This window comes from Paralichthys olivaceus, chromosome 1 (genome assembly GCF_024713975.1).
Source record: "Paralichthys olivaceus isolate ysfri-2021 chromosome 1, ASM2471397v2, whole genome shotgun sequence".
In the NCBI taxonomy this organism is placed as follows: domain Eukaryota; kingdom Metazoa; phylum Chordata; class Actinopteri; order Pleuronectiformes; family Paralichthyidae; genus Paralichthys; species Paralichthys olivaceus.
The window spans coordinates 10327728-10350917 of NC_091093.1; the positions used below are offsets into that span (position 1 = coordinate 10327728).

General features: G+C 41.5%; 1 protein-coding gene across 13 annotated transcripts in view; it reads right to left on the reverse strand.

Annotated features, from left to right (window-relative positions):
• The window catches only part of celf6 (CUGBP Elav-like family member 6), a 138355-nt gene that overhangs the window by 28711 nt on the left and 86454 nt on the right, over positions 1-23190 (reverse strand). For 8 of the 13 annotated variants that reach the window (XR_011239640.1, XM_069517326.1, XM_069517360.1 and 5 more), the window contains exons 3-5: positions 21852-21900; positions 11300-11428; positions 7379-7458 (exon numbers count right to left, since the gene is read on the reverse strand). Coding sequence is in view for 12 of the 13 variants with exons in the window: in XM_069517326.1 (XP_069373427.1) it covers positions 7379-7458; positions 11300-11428; positions 21852-21900 (258 nt within the window). In the remaining variant the exon portion in view is untranslated. The remainder of the gene's footprint in view (positions 1-7378; positions 7459-11299; positions 11429-21851; positions 21901-23190) is intronic. The other 5 variants (XM_069517286.1, XM_069517223.1, XM_069516981.1 and 2 more) reach the window with 2 other exon arrangements.

Genomic DNA, 23190 nt, shown 5'->3' on the forward strand with positions numbered 1-23190 from the left:
GTACAGCCCTCGAAACTGAGATTTTTCAGACCCACACTTCAAATCAGCTATGATAATTTCCTAGAATGCCTTGCGAATCACTGGCAAGCTGGGAGAGAGACCCACAAATGTAGTATTTTCTCCATTAATAAGGATTTAACAATTAGGATAATAATTGTAATATCTTAGTTTCATTTCGTTTAAATGTATTATGGTCATTGTTTTCAAAACAACCTTAAAAAAATCCATGATAATCCTGTATTTTGACCCCCCCCCCCCCCCTTTGAAGATACACGATGCGCTTGATTTAACCGGCGTATAGCAGCGGTGTTACTGATATTAACTGCTCCTCTAATAACAATGCATTCTGGCAGGGTTGCCTACAGACCACTGCTAGCAGCCTGAAGCTGGGTGCTTCTGCTTTATACGTGAAATAATGCTGTGCATCCAAGCTTTTCAATTTCAAATGTCATTGATTCACCTGCATTAGCATAGATGTTATAATTATATTATAGGGTTGCCACTTTGGCAACTGCAAGCCATAGCATTGGTTTATTTAAGATCTCAATGTTATAACAATGACAACCCCTGGCAAAACTTTTTGTTGCGTCTCTTTACATCGAAGGCTAATGACATGTTGGGTTTCCGTGACGACTACTGAGGATGTAATGGCTTCTTAAAGTGCTCCTAATTCGTAGGGAAAAGATTTCAACCACTACCCCTTGTAACTCTGTTTCAAAGGGCAAGATAACCCTTGAAAACAATGGGTAAGAAGAAGGGGTGAAATTGGATTGGGCCTTATTGTTTTTTTGTTTTACATCAGTGTAAAATCACTCATCTGAAGCCGTATCCTCCTTTCAGCAACAGTTTTTCTCCTGTCTGAGTTAATCATTTTTATATACAAATACACCAATGTGTGTCCACTGAATGTAAAAAGTAAATAAGTTCTTGGTCAGAGTTTTTTTTTTGCAAGCTATTCGATTAACCCATGTGAAAATGTGCTTGGAAACATTTTATTAACGCAACCAGGAGAATGTGTTGGCTGTAGATAACTGTGCGAAAGAAGCTTGGGAATGAAGGAAGGCATCAGCATGCACCCCAGGGACAGTGCGCCTCAGATGGGATCCTATCAGAGCCAGCCAGCACCCCACCTCAGGCCAGAGGAGACCCATCTGGTGTTTCTCCCTTGGAGCCATTTCAATTAGTTAAATCAATACACTAACGTGGTGGCGTTAGCGGCACATTTTCCATCCCTTTTTCATTCCATCCCACCTCCTGACCTTTTTCACATCATTTTTTCAACGTCGTGGGCCAGTTGACGGGACGGGGCTGCTGGATTTAATGAGGCTGGCACTGAGCAAACATCCTCCTCCAGCGTTCTTGCTCAAGCCTGCACACAGCACGGGGGCCTGGCATTTAGATCACATTCATTTTCTGCTTTGTGTATCTGTGTATTCTTATATTCATTTAATGCCTCATGAAGAATGCATTGTGAGCATCAGGACTGTGAAAGCCTGCGGCTGCCTGTAGTCACTGCACCATGACTCGAGCCAGACGAGGCCAGACTGTGAGGCGAGTCTGGACTGGATTCTCCCAGCAGAATGCTCTGCTGCAGACGACAGCACGGGAGCAGAGTCTGATGTGTCTACACTGAGAAGTGTTGGCAGCAGCACTGAAGCAGTACACCGGAGCTCTGTAGGTGTTGTCAACACTGCCACTCATGTCAGAGTCGAGCATTTCTGAATTTCATAATATTAAAGCCAAATTTCCCCCCCAAAAAATATTATCCTCACCCCTGTAAAGGAGACTTTCATATAAAGCAGACGTATCCTGACTTGATATAAGGCACAATCAGAAAAAGCAGGTTTCAGAGTGCGACCCTCTCATGGATCAAGAGTTTCTATCCACATAAAGAAAGAATAATATGTGGCCAGGTAATGAAGGAACAGGTGGCAGCAGACAATAGGCACTGGATGCAAAACAGCCACTCCTCAGCGGTCGCAGAAAATCACAAGCTGACAAACAAACAGAATAATAACCTCCACCGGCATGACTCCTATACCTGGAGAGAAAATGAATTTGCTGAATTTGATAAGGGCCAACAGGGAGCCCTCACTTTTGACAGTTACAACTAAGGAATTTGTCATGGGTTCAAAAAGTAATCAAATTTCTTCAACAACACACTTGACTTGTGAAAATCTCTCATATTGGATTTTGTATAGGCCACAGAATATGTAGATGGAAAAATACACAATGGTAATTGAGGGATTAGAAGTAAACTACATCAGTAAACCAGCATTATTCTTTTATCTCTGCACTACTGTGATGCAAAGGCTGGTGTTAAGTGTCTACTAACAGGTAAACAGACACTCATCTCCTATCCTTTATGAGGCTTAGAGAAATATAATTTAACAACATGCTCACTGAAGGGGAACTAATTTTGTAAAGCACATTCAAGACCGGCCAAAACTGTGGTAAGAACTTTCATTTCTCCTTATTCAGCCAACATATAGCAGTTACTTTTAAATGAAACCTGCAGCTTTCTACACACTAAGACTAAAAGTGCTAATCAGGAGTCTGTTTTAAATTAATGGAGACACCATGACACGTTTGTTTGGTAATTGGTTGACCTTCCCTCTGGCCTGGTATTGTACTCTGTGAACCTTGCTACATCTTCACTAGCTTCATGTGAGGACTGTCTCTCATTAGCAGTGGCTGATGCTGTATCATTTAAAGCTGCATCACACAAATGCCCTGTCCAAATTCACCTCTTAGCCCTACCACTTGGCCCTACTGCTTCTTTTTGTGCGTGGCTGTGAAGGGGTGTCTCATCTCTCTATGTGATGTAGGGGTAGTGTCCATGTAGGAGTAGACAATGAAATTCCCAATTTTGTACTAACGGACGAAGCAGATCAACATGGCGACCGCTGCGGGTAAATTGCTCATAAATGTACGTATGAAATCTTGCAAAATACCCATGAAAAATGTTTAAATCCAGTGGAATTCTTATTTTGATCCAGTGGCAAATGAAAACATTTAATTGCTGTGACAAGCGTTTGAGGAAAATCGCTATTCACGCCATCAAAACAAGCATGTAAACACTCTTGAGTGAGAATAACATTCATTACTCCTGTATCCCAAATGTGAAGTTTGCTCATGTTTTCATTGTGGAGCAGAAGTTCAATAGGTTTGTCCTGCAGATGTGTCAACATTATAATGTTGGATGATAACGGTTGTTGATATAGTAACATTAGTTGATATTGTTGATCACTGTAATAACGTTGTTTGGCTGCTGGTGATGTAGCGAGTGGTGTCCTAATTCGTAGGGGAAGAGTTTCTAGCCCTCTCCCTTGTGGCTCTGTTTGGAGGGAGATGCTCCTCTAGGGTTAATGCTAAGGGAGAGGAATTGTGACAGGGCATAAAAGACAGAAGAACAATCCCTGTCATTCATAAAGGTATTCTGAATCTGTATTAACTGCTACATTTTATCCATTTATACCAGTTTTTACTGTCATATGTGAGGAGCGCCAAAAAACAAAACTCCATGTTGCATGTCAGCTACAAGCCTGCCGAGGTTCAACAATAGTTTCATGTGGCTTTGATGACTTGTGTATTACAAAGACAACGGACTTTGGCTTGGGTCTTATCTCTCATTAATCCAGAACTATCATATCACACACATGCATGCTCTTGTTGCTGCCAACATCGGCAAACTCCACAGGCCCTGTCAGCCACGCTGTGACACCGAACATGACAATGTCTGCAATTTGCTGGGTGCTGTCTAGCCTGCCCTCAGCCTTGCCATTTAAAGCTTTGCCACCGGAGCCTTGTACTGTAATACAGCAGCTAAAAATCGAAAGAGTAAAGCTCCTGCAGTTTGCAATAAACATCAATTAAGGCTATGACCCAATCTATCAGCGCATGCCCTTTGGTGGCATCCCATGTCCTTAAGCTTTGTTAAAGTCTTTCAATTTAGGCCAGTGTATTTTGGTGGAGGTGTTATTTATGGCATGCCATGGAGGTGCCAGGTAACACAGATGCTGTAGAGAGAACATTAAGAGGGAGAGAGAGACAGAGAGGGAGTGAGAGACAACTCTTTGTTCAAGGTTCATCCAGACCTCACAGCTGGCAGCAGGCAGTGAGCGAGGCAGCCCACTCTCTGAATCCTGCCTCCTGTTAGTCTGTTGTTGACGACATGTGGCAGTGATATTATCCAAATTAACTGCATCCCCCATCGGTACCAAAGCTTTAGTTGGATACTAATGGCCACCTTGCCTATTAATCTGAGGGGAAGTTGGATATGGGCAGAGGAGGACAACAGGTGCAGGGATAGAGGGAGAGCGATATGGATAATATAGATTATTAATGAACTTTTGGATGGCTAGTGATCCACCCCAGGTCTGTTTGGGGCTCCATATGTTGCTTGGACAGTTCATCTGCAGCAGACCTCAGGTGGCTTAGTAACCAAACCAAAAACAATTGTGCCTGTGTTACAGCAAAACAAATACAGAACCATAGACACACACACACACATGCGTATAGTTGTGAGGACACTCATTGACATAATGCATTCCCTAGCCCCTTACCCTAACCCTAACCATCAAAACAAAATGCCTAACCTAAACCGAACTCTAACCCTAAAACCAAGTCTTGACACTCAAAAAGCCAATGTAATTTGTGAGGACCAGCCAAAATGTCCTCACTACGTCAAAATGTCCTCACAATAATGGTATTGAACCCAAATTGGCCCCTCATAACTATATATAGACATGCCCTCCCACAAACAGTCACCAAAGTGTGTAAGATTTGTCCTCAAGTGCCAAATTTCTGTCTGTACAAGTAGCAACCTCACAGGAGTTCAATGTGTTGCCTGGATGCAAACATGCATTGATTGAGTCAACAGCTATTTTAAGTAGAAAGTAAATGTCTTGATTATAATTATTTTCAGTAATGATCATGATCAGTGCACAACATGATTATTGTTTGGCTCATGGCCCACTTTGTATTAGATTTTGACCATTGTGGGTTACATCCAAAAAAGTTTGGTCTGTACTGAGCACATCTACACGCACGCACACACACACACACACACACACACACACACACACACACACACACACACACACGTGCATGCACACTGTTAAACCAACTCCAGCACTTATTTCCCTTCCTCACTACTTCAGTGTAATGCAAAATGAGGCGGCATCAAAAAGATGTGTAAATTACATCTGGCTTCCAGGGCACTATCTGGCTGCCAGGAAGCATCCGTAAATATTTATTGCGGAACATCAGTGAAGTGTGTGAAGGTGCGGATGTCTGCCAGAAAGAGTGTGTGCTCGTGTGCATGTCCAGCTGTGCAGTGTTCAACACACATCCAGCACTGGCAGTGACTTGCTTTGTAATTCATCATTTCTCATACTTTTCTGTTGGCCTTGTTCAAGCCTTACAGAAATATGTCCAATTCGTAATTAACTGACAAGAGCTATGGGTTTGGTGGCCTCATTCTTCAACTAAACAAACCAACACCAACTAATGCTATTTCATGCATCTCAGAACTATATCAAGCTGAAACAATGCATCATTAACTACTTTCTACAATTCCTTATACACAGCTTAAAAGCACTTGTAATGGAGGATTCTTTTATCATTCTCTTATATATATATCATGTATTTTGTGTCTATACCACCTGTATTCACAATTATTCATATGAGATCTGGTTTACAATATTATTGAGTAACAACATCGCAATTATTTACAGCATAAAATGATTGCTAACATATAAAGATAAATACCCTGGTCTGGGGTGAATGATACTCAGGCTGAACTATAAATGTATAAAAGTCAAAAGTTAATTTAAAGCTGATAAACTGCCAGTGTCCCACAATATAATGAAAGACTTAATGTTGAAATATCAGGAAGCAGTTAATGAAACAAAGGTGGCTAATAATCTGACCTTATATCCGAACTCCAGGGTTCTTTTCAATATTATTGACTTCCTTGTCAACCTCCCTTCCAATCACTGTAATTAAGAATCCCTTAATAAATGTTTTACCTGTTTTAAATGATTAATATTCTAAACTGTCACTGTTTTGGCAGCAATGTTGCTACAAGAGGTTATGTCACCACCATATTACAAAAATATTCAGTGGTCAGTGCTTGTTCTGAATTTATTATCTATTCCACTCTTGCCAGTGGTTTAACTTGTATTTTCAGACAAACAGTCAGTTTTTGAGATATAGTTTTTAGTCCATCCCAAAAACAATGGTCAAGCTCTGTCCTCATCCCCAGTGGAATTATTTTATGTTTAGTTTCAATGGAATGTAATCATTAATTTATTTATTTTAATCATCCAATTATTTTTTTCAAATTTCTAAAATAATATTTCTTGTTACACTATAATCAGTTGAATTGCATCACAATGAATTTGACCAACATGACGGACTGAAATTTGTGCAAATTTGAACCTTGTGTGCTGTTTAATCATTATACAGCAACAATGGGAATCAACAAGAACAATCTCATACATATGGTTTTATGTTATACAATGCTACAGTTCCTCATTTTTCTATTTCCATCATTACACCCATGTCTCTACTTCAGTTTCATGTGCACTATATTTATGTAAATAACATACTGACACAAGCTGTACAATGTCCTCCGAGGAGACATTCAAAGATTGTTGTGCAGTGCACAGTAATCATATCTTATAATGCTGTGAATGTAAATACCCTATCAGTCTGCTGGAAATGTAGTTTGAATTGCAGGAGAAAGAAATGGATACTGAGTGAAAAGACAGATACAGAATATGCAGCTGTGTGCTGTAAGGTGGCGGATGCTGACTGTGGGAATCTTTTGTGTGTGATAACACAGAGAGAACGTATGTGAGACTGGACTGTTGACGTGCTTTGGAAAGAGTCAGTGTGGTGGCTATGTACATGTACAGTATCTACTGTACGTGGTATATTTTCAGCTGTGGATATAAAGAAATAGATACATACATAGATAATAGATGTCTGATATCGTCTATGTATGATTTGGTCTTACATATTTTGCATAATTTGCCAACACTTATAATAAGATAAATACATTCAGTATTGAATTTCAGCACCATTTCACACCGGGCATGTGCATAAGGAATAGAAAATGTTCAAGTAAGAGTTTAAAGAACATCTTTCTCTTCGCAGAAAAAAGGAATAAAAAGTTCTACCTATCTTTGTTGTAAACTTTATTCCAGTCTACCTCAAACATCTTACAAACACAAGCAAAACAGCTGGCACAAACAAATAACATCATATCACTTGCAAAACATTCTCTAGCACTGTCCACATTCTGTGTAAACACAATTGAGCTAAGTTTATACTCTAGTTAATTCTGCCCAATTCAGAGTGCGTTACTTACAGGCATAGTCTGTCCACCATGCAAGCTGTTGATGGCGGCCTGCGCTTCTGCGTGGCTGGAGAACTTGACAAAGGCACAGCCTGTATACAAAGAAAAGGGAGAAATAGAAGAGAGGGCACAGCATCAGGGAGGTGGTCTTGCAAATGGCGAGGAAACACCATTCATTACCATTGTTTTCATGTTATCTGGTTTGTAAATATATCCTGCCATTGGTGTGTTCGGCGCATAACTCTGAATAACTCAGTCTAATTGTGGCTAAGGCGTCAGCAGCGTGGAGCATTCTTTCTCTTGCCCATTTCTAATTCCAACCCCTCCACTTCGGAGCATGCAGCCAAGGCATTTGTTATCCTGACTTGTTTGTGATTATTAATCTGTTTAATATTTACACATTGTGATTTGTGTGCAGTCACTCATAAAAGAGATTATGATGACAAAGGAATAGTATTATAATCTGCCTATCTAACCGAATCTTTGCGCACATAATTTCAGATAGAGGGGTGGGGGCTTTGCTCAAGGGGCATTCAAATCATCTTAAATCTGTTGTGTAGTTAATGCACAAAAAGAAAAAGTCAACATAAAAAGTTGGCCGGAAGAAAAGGGAACGGGCGTCGGCAGCGGCACACTGGAGCCTCACTGCATTAACATTTCAAATGATATTAAAAATGACTCAAGTAGATAATATTAATGCACAATATGTGCTTTTGAAGCTTACACATCCTTACCACATGATTAAACAGTGTAGCAGTGTGTAGGTTAGGAAAGGCACTAAACTACTACATGAAGAGAAAGCTAGTGAACTGAATTACAGTGGCACTGAAATGTGGTAATTTTCCAAAAGCCATTAAATTAAACAGGAGCTATTTCTCTAAGCTTTATGGTCGTCATAGACTGCAAGAGTTATTTTGTAATGTCCTATTCTTATCCTTGCCTTCAGGTATCTCATGTGTTAAGTCAAGAGATACCTAATTAACAAACTCGTGGATTAATTCTGCCCCTTTTCATTAATCGAGTAGCCCCCATGTCTCAGAACCAGACAGGCTTCTCCCGAGTTCAATGTGTGGTTTTGTGAGAACCTGATATCTCTTTAAAGAAGATACATGCGTCCATATACTTTTATTCTCTCTGCGTTCCCAAAGGTGTCGTGATGATTCATTTGAATTCCAAACACTGATAGGCTCAGGAGAAGTTTTTGGCAGCGATCCATTCAGTCCTGCATCTCAGGTGTCAGCTTTGCTTCCCTGACATACAAGTGTCAATGAGTTATTTTCTCACAAAAATGTCTAATTGAACTCAATGACATAAGGTATGTGCACAATCATTTGAGGACACATTCTGCCTTTGCCTGAAGGCTTTTCATGCACATTGCTGCTGCACAATACATGGTCAGTATTTTTGTGTTAGTAAATGTGGTGAGTAGTAAATGCCATGTGTTTTCTCTACTGTCATATGTCCTTAAAGCTGTGTAAATGTAAAGAGGCATCAAAAACATCAAACAAACCTTAGATACTTTTTTACAGCACTCTAGCAACCTATACTTTACTTGAACGTCCCTCCTAAAAGAATTGTTCATCAGCCCACTGTATCAATTTTACTGTAACCCTGTCTTTGAGGGAATTAATGCATTTAATCTTTCTAGTTGAAATAATAAGGAGCAGTTTGTCCTCACAAAAAACCTTTTGGGTTTTGTGAAGCATGATAACTTGCTGATGTTCCACTAACAAGGCCCCATTGACCCCGGCAGCTCACCCCAACCAGAAAGACGTTCAAAACAGCAGTGCACACCATCAGTGACCAAGTCATGTCAAACATACAATGTCCTCAAAGAAACAATGCTCTAGCCTTGATTCTCCTGACCTAAAAAAAGTTAGGGGACACAGAGCACAACATCTCAAAAGAATTGGAAGTGCTACAGCCTCATAAATTATAGTGCACATTTGAGTTTTTGAATTTGATGGCTCAGAATGAGTTGGGGGGGAAGAAGGAAAAAGAAAGATTGTATTGCTTTCAAGCGAGAGGTTCTGCACTGCCTTTTGAATTCCCGGGGTAATAATATGTATGCATGAATTCCATCCCACTGGATGGGTGACATTTATAACACAACTTAATTATAGACCTAAAAGCCATCTCTCTATTATTCCTGACAACTCGGGGCTCTATTCAACTCTGGCAGCAAGTGTTGCACTTTGAAAGTACTTTGAGGAGCAGCGCCAAAGAGAGATGGATGTTAAACTTCTCGGCCTTTTTTATTGGGTGAAGAGGGGTGCTGAAAAGCCTCTGAGTAGCATAAATTTACATCAACAGGGGACAAAGCCTCCATCATGGAACAGATAGCACTGTCAATTTCAAGGTCTGTCTCATTCAAATTACAGAGACCTCATCCCAAGCGAGGCGGCTGGCAAAATAATTTGCCGTAAAATCTCGTCATGATTGCATAGGACTGTTGCAGAGTGAGTGATAGGACCAAATACCTATATACTATATGATACCTTTGCCTCATGGAAGCATTCATAGTTAACATTACTTCACAGTTTTCCATTCTGTAGCAGTGAAACTTGAAGAAAAGGGAATGATTGAGCCAGTGATAATAGAGACAAATACCAAAACAGGAAACATATGGCATGTGAAGAGAGGAGAAAGAGAAGGGAGTTGGAGAGTCTGGTGCAGAAGGGTGAAAAGGAGAAGAAGTGCGAATGAGAGAGAAAGCTTGCTCCTCTCTGTAACAGCGGCAGCACCGGCCTTATTTCATTTTATGTGCTGTCAGTCAGCTTGAGGCGTCTGAGCCGACAGGAAGAGAGGGTGCTGGAGAGGCAGGGAGTCGTAGTGAAAGAGGAAACGAGCCGGGGTAGAAAGGTAGGTGGGCTGGTGAGGTGACACAGAGCAATACATCCAAGATTAAGAGCGAGAGGAACGGATGCAGACACTGATAGGTGTGTGGTTCAGTAAAGCCAGCCTTTCTCTTTGATATACTCAGCGGGATCACACATTACCAACCCCTCTCCCTTGCCCTCTCACACATTCTCTTCAGACATTCATATGCTTCTTATAGGAGAATGATTCACAGTAAACATGAGAGAAAGTCTGATAGAGGTTCCGAGCAATATCATTAGTGTTCTCCCTCCAAATATGTCTGCGAAACAGGGAACCACTAGCGGATGATTTTAGAGTCGCACTCTCAGAACAATCCCACCTACGGCACACTTTTCCCAACCACCTTTCCTCAGATCATGCTCTACTTACTAAATAGCACATGAGCCATATGCATAAGGCAATGCCTGAATTCATGCAAATCTGCCGCACAGTGAGTGACAGCAGCAAAACCCAGAACCTGGCTGCTTTATTTACAGTAAGGAAGTTATCGTCCAATGGTGTCTCGGGGGAGGGATGACGGTAATGTGGGAAGCAAACGTGATTACACCCGTACGTTCAGATAACAGGAGGAGGAGAAGGAGGGAGAGGGGAGCAGAAAGACAAGGTGTTGTGTGATGTATTTGTTGAGTACAAGCCCAGGGTGAGAAGAGCTGCTGTGATGAAGAGACAAAGTAAGAGGGAAAAAAAAAGTTTGGAAGGTGGAAAAAGAGTGAGAGGTAAAGTGCGAACAAAAAAGGGATAGAAATACTGAAGGTAGTGAGAAAAAGAGTGGAAAGTGAGTGGTTGGAGGTGCTGTAGCGTGGTGACAATGAGGTATGAGAGAAATGTGAGCGAGACACATACAGTAAGTGGTGGTGGGGAAAAAAAGGTAATGGCTGAAGGAGAGGATGAGTTATTTTAGAAGAGCTGAGTGGATCGCAGACGATGTCAATGAGTGCATGGGCGGGTGAAGACTGGCTCCAGAAATGTAAAAAACAGAAATGACGTGTACAGGAGGATGCAGAGACAGACAGGGTGAAAAAAAAGGAGAGTGGCAGGTGTGTGGGCTCTGACCCTTACTGGCCCCATCAGGCCCTCGCAGGACAGTGCACTCCTCGATCTGGCCGAAGGTCTCGAACAGCCGCCGGACATCGTCCTCGCTCTGCTGCTTGCCGAGCATTCCCACGAACAGCTTCCTGTCTTCTGGATGGGAAGAGGGGAAGAGGGTGGAGGGAAGGAGGGGAGGGTGGAAGAGGGGGAGAGAACAGACAATGCTACAGCTGATGGCACCGTTCTGCTGAGCTGAGAGGAACTTGCACCTCAACCCCCCTCCCCCCATTCCCTTTTATCAGTAGTCTGCTCTGTTGAGCCTACACCGCTGCTGCTGCTGCTGCTGTTGTTGTTGTTGTTGTTATTGTTGATCTTACTGTTGTGTGGTGTGCCACCCCACGCTGGCATGAGGGTAAGATATATCCCTGTTTCGAGTGAGCTATTCAAGTCTACCACAGTGATTTGTGATACAGAGGATGTTTTGAGCGCTGTGGGTTTCAGGTAAAGGTAGAAAGAGAGTGAGGATGTTTTGCTCGGTTTGACAAACTGTTTGATTGTCTGGATGCTTAAGTCACTAAGTTGTAAGAGAACATGGAGCAAGAACATGGTATTTCTCTGCAACAATGCAGAAGGAATTGGAATAAGCAAGCGTAAACTGTGTCAGAGGTGTTTTCTTTTGTGCAATGGATAATTTCCAAAATGACTTTTCAAGGTTTTCACTTTAAACACTTTTTATCAAATGATGACAATAAGAAAATTAAACAATGATCTGTCACTGTACACTGGTTTCTCATTATACTTCACTTTCTGTCGACTTTAATATGTAAAATATGTTGTTTGGAGACAAAGTTTAGGACAAAAAAATTTGTTTACTTAGAGTAAAATGTATGAAAATGAACTTGATTCTGTGCGCTGTGCTTTATTAGATGAAACTTGTTGTTGTTTGTGGATAATTATCAAGTTCTTTTTTTATCTGCATAATATAATAGTAAGCATCACCAACACTTTTGCAAGACTTTTCACTTCGTCCATAGCCCAGTGATGGAGAACGGTGAAAGCAGAAATCATTGGAAAAAACATTACTATCATTAAAGCTACAAGGTCTGGTTCTAATGCCTCAAAACTAGAATAACAAAAGATCATAAATATATTATTACTCAATATTGAAATGAATGAACCATGAAAATATCCCCAACTGACATCTCTAAGGTCATGGGCGAGTGGTGGAGGAAAGTGAGAAAGCACCAAATATTGGCAAAATGTAGTATGACTTTAAAATCTGGGCTGACACTGAGCACTGATTTTTTTCCAATTACCCAACCAAGAGCTACAACTAAGTTTGAAGGGCAGCTCCACCTACACCAATGTCTTCACTGCTACTGTATGTCATAGTTGCTGCAGAGCTCCAGAGGGGGGCACTCTGGCTCAGACGTATGGGCTCTATACTGTTACATTTTTTTGGCAACTCAGACAGCTGGATTTTTATAATTAATCTTCCCGGTGCTCTGGTATCAGACAGAGCATTCATCTTCTTTACATCTTTTACATTATGCATCCCCTGTTCTGCGATGTTGTGGAATGAAATGGCTACAAGAGCCCAACGCCAGAACTGATGGAAAGTGGCAGGAAGAGGAAGAAGAGTTTATTGGAAATGACACTGTTGATCTTCAGTGTGAGTCATTTGACGCGTCGGGAGTGGGTGAGGGAGGAACGGAGGGCGAGAGCATCACCTGGGCCTCGACAGATGTGACGCCTCCTGTACCTGCCAGGCCCCATTAGACGCAGCTGTTCTAAAAATAAAGCACCAGGGCTTCCTTTTTGCAGCAGTGTAGTCAGATCCTGTTCCATTCCTGTAAAGTTCAAATGAGACACGTGCCTGCTACTCGCTTGGCCACATAAATGAGGACCTGCATAATCAATAAGGCCTCGCTGCCTGGTCTCTACTGCTGGTGCTGTAGCTGTGGTGTCAGTACGTGTTGCTGCAGTCAAACCTCACACAGCAGGATTTCTTAAACCCACCAGCTGAGCCTGATACTACTGCTCATTATAGTCTGTTCTCCTCTGGAGCTCCAGGGTTGGAAGGGACTGCGAACCCTGAGGAGGTCGCCATATAGAGAGCTACTTTCTGTATACTGTCAGCTGGGATTTACCAAAGGCCGACAGGAGGACATCTAGCTGGATATTGAGCATCAGTGGATGAGTTGAGTAGCTGTAAAGTCAGCCCTGAACAGGTGTTAGAGAGAAATGAGTCTGACCCCTGTCTGTGGCAGCAAAGGTGAAACGGACGTCAGCCCTTTCAGAGTATGTGACTATGTCGTGATAGCACCACCCTCTATCTTTCAGATTTTCACCGAGGTGTCACTGTTACAACTTAAATGTGTAGAGTTGAGTTTTACAGGCCTCCTGCAGCGTGTTAATGTTTTGGGACAAAAGTTTCATCTTGGTCCTGGCCCGAGGAGATCTAATGGCGGCTTTACAAGGCTAATTAACAAGCCATGAGCGAGGTAATGAACTTTCCAAATGTGCTGGCAAACGCAAAAATAAATTACACCCCAGTGAAGGAATTAAAGGAAGTGTGAGTGTACTTCGGAGCCTTCCTTTGGGAGAGCCACAGTGAGAAAATGAATTTGGAGCTGCTATCTTTTCATTGCCTGACCTAAGAGTGTCTCAGTTGGCCCACTGCAAGCCCTGGCCAGAGTATAGATTGCTATTAATTAGTCCACTTTGCACCTGTCTCCAAAATAGCTCTTATTGGATTCCGCAAGTTCCTGCTCATCTCCTATGGCCACTTGTGAGCTTTAAATTGGCATTTTATGAATATGAATAAATATCGTGTAGTGCCGCCTCTGTACAAGAAGATGACTCCATGACGCCAAAGAGTTATCCATTAAAAGTCTGGAGTGGAAGAAAAAATAATAGCCATCACCTCTAGTACACTCATGTACTTGCATTAAGAGGGGTGAGAGCTTTCCTATGGGACTGACTGAGGAGTCAAAGAAGTATGACAAAACTCACTGAGCCTACAGTTTGACCTTTGTACTTAATCTCTCATTTAGAAAGGCTCGTCTGATCCCTCTAACGGAGCTGAGCCACACAGCTGAAGAACATTTGAGCTCTACAGCACTTCTCTGCTCTACTCTGAAGAGACTTTTGTAATCTGCACTTTTAAACCTTGTCACTACTTTGAAATAATAACTTGCGTGCATGGTAGTTAGAAAGCCTCGTTACATAATGTTGAATTTCTGGTGCATGGTCAAACACCATTAATTAATCCATGTATTTCCCTGTACTGTATACTGTAATACCACTTTAAAATGTAATTTCAGGTTATAAAGGATATACATTCAAGAATATATATATGCACAGTTTAAAATGTTTTGGGTGTACAGCAGACTGTATGAACACATACTTCATATCGCTTTCTTATTCTTACTTCTAGTACTGTATATTATAAGACACAAAGTTTTGAGGCAGGCTTCAGCTAGTACACGCTTACTTTCTCCCACACTCACACACGTCACACAAACGTCCTTTTTGTTTTCCCCCAACCTTTCATCTCCCGAGTGAAGGTGGGAGCAATCGAGTGGAAAATGGTTCCATGTCAGTCTCCAGCTATGTCCAAACTGAGGTGGCATGTGGACAGCCCCATTTTATAAATGCAAATAAAAAGATCAAAAAAGTTATCAAAACACTACTGACATCTGACAATTGCTTGTCTCAGGAAGCCTTTTCATTTCACTGCCCGGTATATTAAAAATTAATGGATTTTGCACAGACGCCATATGCTGTCAAGATTGATGCTTCTCTCCCCGGAATAAAGTGCTACTTGTGTTGTAGGCTGCAGTATATGCATATATAGTGTACTTTTTCCTTTCCTCTCTTCTCTTTTTGTCTATTTATTACTCTGTCTGTAGCTGTCTCTTTATTCTTTACTGTCATGCCCTCGCCCTGCTCTTTCTCTCCAGGCATGGAATTTGTTGCTGTGAAGTCTACTTTTCAAAATGTTCTGCTATTGTTTGCCAATAATGGGGATATTCTCTTTAAATTATTACTCTCTTACTCCTGTGTGGGGGTGAATATTTCCTTCTGTTTTTCCCTTTTATTTTTTCATGATTCTATCACTTATTGCCCACTGGCAGTAGTCAGGGAAGCTTGGTAGTAGTAAGTGTTCAGAAAGCATGGACAGCTGCATCCAACGATAAAAGATGCCTGCTAAGCCACTGGGTGCATTTCAAATGCAGAGTAATGTTCCAGGCAGCACAACAGAGGAGTTGTGCTTCTTATGGACTCATTAGAAAACCCTGACTCTGGTGCACTGCTGCCTGGGAGGCCCGCCACCAGATACGCTCACACATGTACATGTAGGCGTACGGACTGGGTGAAAAAAATGGTGGGAATGGCTTCTTATTAAGTTAGACTTTGTTTTTCATCATCTACTATATTTCCCCTGTGGTGAGGAGGGTACAGGACTCTGTTTGACATCAAACAGTACTATTTGCTTTTGGAATAGGCTTTTTAGATAATGAGCATTAGATATTTACATCATGAAGAGAGAGAAAAACACCTAGAATAATCTAGAATTTTGGAATAAGGGAGGTTTTGCTGTGGTCACAAAACTGGCATCCTTAACGGATGGAATGTTACTTTCCCAAATAACTTCAGAGAATAATTTATCTCCTGCAAGCCTCATTTATTCACAGAAAACTTTTTGGTGAAAGAAATAGTGCTTAAAACTACCAATGAATTGAAACAAGCAATCACTAATAAAACTAAATAATAGGGTACTTATTATAGTGATTGGGAGACAATTATTGATGATAAATGATAAAAATGACCGAAAGGTTTAAATTGCTTTCCAAATAGAGTATAGAGAAACAACATAAAGACAAATGGAGGCATTTGACTCAAAATAAAAAGTGTCTGATTAAGCACAGAAATGCATACATCTTATATTGTGTAAACATGAGTTTAAAAAATTGTGTTCATGGGAATTGATGAAGAGAGATAATAACCAGACAGTCTTACCCAGTAAGTATTTTAAACAATGCTGAAGGTATATGTTTTTTTCTTAACTTTATATGAACAAAGTCAGTAGAAATAGCAGAGCGAAGATTCAAGAAGGCAGTTTGATGCTCAGCAATGTATTCAGGAAAGTAACTCATGATCTCTGCAGCTCTTATTGTATTAGATAGTGTTAGCAGATGCACCAGAGAGGCTGGTTTGCTCATACATTTCTTCAGTATCATGGACTTATTCACGCAACAAGTAGTATCTGTTTGCATTCATATCAACTTTTTAAATCTTACTTCTTTAGAACAAATGTAAAAAGGGATGACAATCACTTTATATGCATTGATAACACTATTGCTTGACATAGAGTATTTATAAGGGTTACTAAACAATAATACACCCACTCAACCACTGTCCAACAGCAGTTTTTTCTTAAATAATGCAATGTCTGAATTAAAAAATACTCAAATTTAATGTATAATTCAGTGTAAATTTACATTGTTGAAGTTTAGTGTTAAAGGTAAAGTGTGTAGAATTTAGTGACATCTAGTGATGAAGTTGCATGTTGCAGCTGAATACCACTCAGCTCACCCTCTCCTTCCAAACATGAAAGAGGAACAGTGGTAGACTTCAGTTGTCATAAACACTCAAAAGGTGTTTAGTTTGTCCAGTCTGGGCTACTGTAAAAAATGGCAGCCTCTGTAGAGAGGACCTGCTCCTGATGTCAATATGAAGTATTTAAATATAAAGGGCCCATTCTAGAGTAAAGAAAACAACAATTTGTACAAAACACACTAGTGAAAAATCAATAGGAGTATTTTATATTCAATTTCTGTCAAAAGATCCCTTTCACCTAAATCTTACACACTGAACCTTTAATGCAGTTAGTGTAGAAAGTGTAAAATAATGTAGTGAGATAATTGTAAAACAAGATTCATGATGTATGTTCCGCTGTACTTCCCAAACCCCACAAGTATTTCCTTTACGCTTCAATATTCCACCGCTTAATAAGCCCCATTCTACATCTAACTCATGTTTAGTTCCTACCCAGTTAACAGAAGTAATTAGACCTCATCTCTGTGAAAATGCTGTGCAGCCACACACTAAACCTTTCTGCTGCTGGTCCCAATCTGATGTATGCAAGTGGATTATCCAGTATAGTGAGGTGGTAAATGGAATAATCAGAGGAGAACAAATATTCAAATTGTCAGTGTATCAGGCACGATGAGGGGATACAGGCTTCGTGTTTGTAAATGCATTACTCGTACCTCTAGAGCTATCACATCCACTTACCCAAGGGAGGGGGGGGGGGGGGGGTCTTTCAACCTTCTGGTATGCATGAACAAAAACTAACAAAGAACTACTGAAGGAACATGTAAAAGTGTTCCTGTTGTGGCTTCTCTCCAGATTATTTAACAGTTTTTTTTTTCTACATTGGAAACTAGAGATATTCTAATGCCAATACCAGCATTGGAATTTCCTGTTATACTGCCGAAAATGTCTGCTCGAGCATCGGCAAGTACGCAAATCTAAAAAATAAAATTTTCACTTTAACTGTTATATCAAATACACTGATATCGGATCGGTACTCTGTATCGACCGATATGCAAAGTCCAGGTGTCGGAATTGGAAAAATTGTACCAGAACATCTCTATTATAGAAACATTTTCTCTAATGGCTCAGCAAAAATTGCTATTTAAATGAATATGCTGCAAGGGTCTGTGATGGATACCCCTGTATCATTTTGTATGTCCATGTGTCTCCGTGTCTCAGTGTGTCTCAGTGTATTTCCCAACACACTCATATCAACTGCTGCCAGGGTTCCTCTTGACTTTTCGGAGTTTTGCACCACCGAGTCCAGAGGCACACAGGGATCTTTTGGCTTCATTTGCATGTAAAGTGGAGCGTGCACCTCTGTGGGCATGAGGTGCCTCCAGACAGTCCCTCCCCTGTGGCCTGCCAGACTGAGCCAGCCAGCAGCCCTCACTCTTCCCTACCTGCTGGGGTGGGGCATGACAGCACAGTGCACAACATTACAAGGTCCTGTCAATCTCTCTACTGCCCGCCTGGGGTCAACCTTCTGAAGAGCAGCAGGTTGGCAAGGACAAACACAACCCATTCACAATGACTCCCCTCTGCCAGACAGACAAAAGGCATGGACAAGATATTAAAAAGGCTCACACAGGGCTGCTGACTTTCAAATGCAGGGATTGCAATGCTGCTGGCACTGTATAAGTATCCAATAAAACAAAATAGGGCAAGCTAATAAACAAGTAGACTAGCATAATAAGTTTGGACAAATGCACTGTGAGTGGCACACTGTGAAAAAGTCGATGTTGATGGTGGTTGCTGGGCATTTCAAGAGAGTGTTGAAACCATCTTATCAGAGTTAATAAAGGGAGAGGGTGTTGCAGGCTCACCCATCATCTCTCTTCTCATCAGTGTGGTCTCCAGTCTCAAAGCAGTTGCTAGAGGAGTGGGACCTGGCTCCAAGATTGTGTTTAGATAATGGCCATCTCCAATCATAGATAATCTGGCCCCATCTTTTCTCTACACACACAGCGGTAGACAAGGTCAGGGGGAAAAAGATTCCTGGCGACGCCAGAAGGAGATAGGGACGGGGCGGCTCTGAGATGATTTACTGCTGAGATTCACTCAGCTGCCTCCATCACCCTCCGTTAACTTTCTCATCCTGTCATCTCTACCACTCTCACTCTTTTTGTCTTCCATCTCTCACCCCTCTTGCATTCCTCCACGGGCCTTGTACAGAATCCCCACCTCTATTTCTATCACTCGCTTCATCTCTTTCTTTGCACTGTAGTACCAGTGAGAGAAAGAGGGGGGATAGAAGGAAAGCAACAGAGAAAAGGAGAGTGAGACATGTCTTCTTTTCCTCATCTCTGTTCCCCTTGGATTGAAGCAGATTGCTTGGGCTTCAAGAGTATAAATTGTTTTTCTCTGTTCTTACACTGACCACAGAGCAAGTGAGCAAAGGACCCATGACTCCATTGTGCCTCAGTATGTCTGGGTTGAATTCATGGTTTGATCGAACTGGGCAGAAAAGAAGTGGTGCTTTAGCTCATCAGATAAATGCAGACATTGTGGGGAAGAGGTCAGTTGACTCAAGGAAAAAAATAGATTTAAAGGCTGTGAAGCTCCCCTCCCATGCACCATTCTTTCTTGATAATCCAAGGAAAAAATAAAATAAGCCATGAGTCATTCTAATAGACAGCCAGAGAATCAGCTCTGTAAGCCACAATGGCTGCTGAGTGGCAGATTTGTGTGGTGCCAGCCCCCCTAGTCATTTTCTGAGCTCTGGTTTTACTTCTTCTCGTGACACTTGCGTATTCCCAGGGAGAGGATGTCTCTCAGGGACCGTGAACAAAAGAAGGGCTACTGGAGTCTCCAAACGGAGTAATGGGCCCTAATGCCTTTGCTGGCACGTAATGGAGACCTCTGCACAAGTTCCCATGACAAGTAATTGCTGACGTCTTGGTAGTGATAAATGTAAGGTGCAGATGTCCAACCCTGGATTTGACAGTCCAGAATCACCACTGGGATTGGTGCACCTGACTGGTCCTTATTGCTCCACGGATGAATCCCTTTCACCTTTCCCTCCTTAAGTCAGCCCTGGCTGGGCTGTCTGTTTTCCTTTTAACCACAGGCCTTCATAGTAAATCTCATTTCATTGTCAGCCACGACTGTGGTTTACTTTCCTGGCCTGTCTGCTGACTTCCTGTTGCCATTAACGTTCAATATCTATGTTGGGGCCTGTCTGCTTGGTCTTATTTCATTCTGTGCTTTGTCCTATCCTGTCCTCCCATATAGAAAGTTCATCTGACAGACAAGCAGGGGCTGTGCTTGCCTAAGAGCCCTCTGTATTTCATTCACACTGCCTGTTCATCTCCTTTCTCTTTCTACTGAAAAAAGAGTAGTAATTGATATTGGGACCCATCCATCCTCCTCTCTTAAGCCTAGAGATCCAATTTATCTTGGTGAGAATACCGATTGGCTCTCACCCAGGCCTTGTCGGTCAGACTTTGCCTGTTTTCAGATGGCCGTTAATTAAAGTGCCGCAATGACAAAAAAAGATCTACATCGGGGTGTGTGTGGCAATAGAAATGGGCCATCTGATTCACACTTGACCACATAAATCAGCAAAGTGGCTCAGTCTAATCTGACCTAGGCAGTCTAAATCATCACTCTGAAATGCAAGCACAGAGCAGACACAGACTGGTCCAATTAGATCCAATTCCAGCCATGTAAATCTTTGACTTGCTTAATCTGCATTAACCTCAGTGATGTTGGTCACAAATGGCTTCAGAATGATGTGGTCAATCACCATGCCAGTCAGACTAAAGATGGAGGGAGGAGACAGCACAACAGAATCTTCACAGTGTCAAAGCAAAATTGGATAATTTCATGCAATGACTGGGGCTTTTTACAAGATCACTTTTTAGAGTAGAGCATCATTTTCAAACCAGTCTAATGTAACCAATTGAACTAATAAATACATATAAGTAATTATGAACAGTAGTTCAATTTAATTTAACTGAAAGTCTCAATCTGAATCACACTGAATCTTACTGAGATAACTTTCAGATGTTTCAATTTAAATTTAAAATTTTCTAATTTCAAGTTTTAATCCTAGTGTAATATGGCAGTGTTAAGGCTTATAATTAGGATATTAGCTAAAGGTTTTATTTTGTTCATTTACTAAAACAAAACAATACACCTATTGACTTATACTTATTAACATTTCAAGAACAAAAAGGAGTAGAAAGACATGATACAGATCCCTTTTTTGATTTTCTTTCTTTTCACAAATCACATAGCAAATAAATTATATAAATATATATTTATATAATTATTATAAAATGTAATAAATACATATTACTCAATACACTCATACTGTTTCATTGCATTAGGATCAGTTGCTAGATAGTTAGGTAAGTTGGAAGGCCGGTACTGTGGTTACATTGATTGACAGTCATTGATTTAAGAGTCGTGAAACTGGCTGTGTAAAAATATTAATTAATTGCAAAACAGATACCATGTGCAGCACAACAAAGTTTCAAACTCCTTAAATCATGACATGTCACACTTAGAAAGACTTGAACTGTCTCCTCCCTTCATTTAGAGACCAATAAATTCATATATTTCTCATTATATTCCTTACAGTGATATAAATTGATAGTATCTCCAATATGATAGTCTGAGCTGTTCCCCAGCCTCTAAACTGTAAGCAGACTTTACAATCACTCTGTGGAAATCCTTCGGCATTCGTGTCCATCCTCTCTCTCTCTCTCCATGTCTCTGTCTTGTCTTTGAACTGCTCCCAGTGACTGTGAACCTGAGACAGCCCCTCTGCTGGCACAGATGGGAAGTCAATAGAAGCAAGTGACCTATATTACAGGCTACTCTGCTAACTCCCAGTGTGTCTCCAGTGAGAGCAGAATATTAAGGATTGCACGTGTGCTACTCCAGTGCATTTCTGTGTTTGCGTGCATGTGTGCGTGTGTTTTTAAGGAGGGTGTGCAACAGAGACAAGGAGAAGGTTAATTACCTCCTCGTCCTTCGCTGTCGGCTGGCTTCACCTGGATAGGCCGGTTCATCTGGAGAGAAGGAAAAGAGGGGAAATCCCTGGTTAGTACGCAACAATAGGAGCAACTGCTGCAATGGGTGAAGTGGGAAGAGAACAAGTGATACGTGGCAGTGTTCCTAGTGCTAATGTCCTGAGTTTGTCCAGCTCTGTGGGCTAAACACAAAAATCAAACAGGGACAGTGTCGTAAAAAAAAGATAAATCTGTGCAGTGCTCCATGCCAGCGTGTTTAATTAATCCAGGGCACTGGCTCTAGAGATGCCTGAATTCCCCTCACAGTTCAGCAGAATTAGCACTTTTCAATGACGGAGCCACACTGTGTGTCAGATGGCACTTGGAGATTAATGCCATTACATCGGCCACTCCCAGCCCCACAGGGAAAGGTCCTTTCTAGCTGGCCCTTGCTCTTCCTGTCCCCTCCTGGCTCCAGACTCCCAGTCACCAGCTAATATCGTGCTCATCCCTGACCCATAGTAATTCCTCTTTCTCTGACTCCATCACTTTCACCTCTCTTGCCTCTCTATACACAGAATCTCTTTGGAAACTCACGACCAATGTCGATGTGGTCAGCCAACCCCACCCTGCACCAGCCTCCTCCTCCTAGAAACAATTGAGAGCCACCAAACAGCGAATAGCTATGAAAGAGCTTGTGAAAGGTTAACAGTAGGGAATCGATAAACAACCTTTGAAGATCCATTTCATATTGAGGTGAAAGCAAAAGGACGCCAAGCTAAGCCAAGAACCCTTTTAAAAACTGACTCCATTGAATAGAAAGAAATCCCTTGGTTCTTTTTGCTCCCCTGACAATTTTTTTTTCTCACTTACCAGAGTTTTAATATGAAAACAGAAAAACACTAACTTTTATACCTCAACTGAAACAAGAATAATATTCCATCTCACCTCTGTGAAATGGGTGAATTTTAAGAGCAACCCTTGAAGAGGACCCTTGCTTATTGTGGCTAGCCACTTTTGTCATATTTGGCATTGTGATCTTCTGGATTCAGCTGGCATTGGGCCCAACTTTCTAACTAGGCCATGTGGACAGCTCCATCATGTGATTTCCAGTGAATGGCACACGGTACTGCCCACTCAGATCTGTCCACTTGGGAAGCAAAGTGGGTGTTGGGCCCTCAGGCAACGCAGCACTTGACAGCAGTTGACATGAGCATGGACCATGGACAAATATAGAACTAAGACTGGTGGACATGTATAGACAAGCATATACATGGTGATACCCTGGGGACACAAAGTACTCAGCTAGCAATATGCTGTGACACTGGAACAAAGCTTTGAGAAATGATG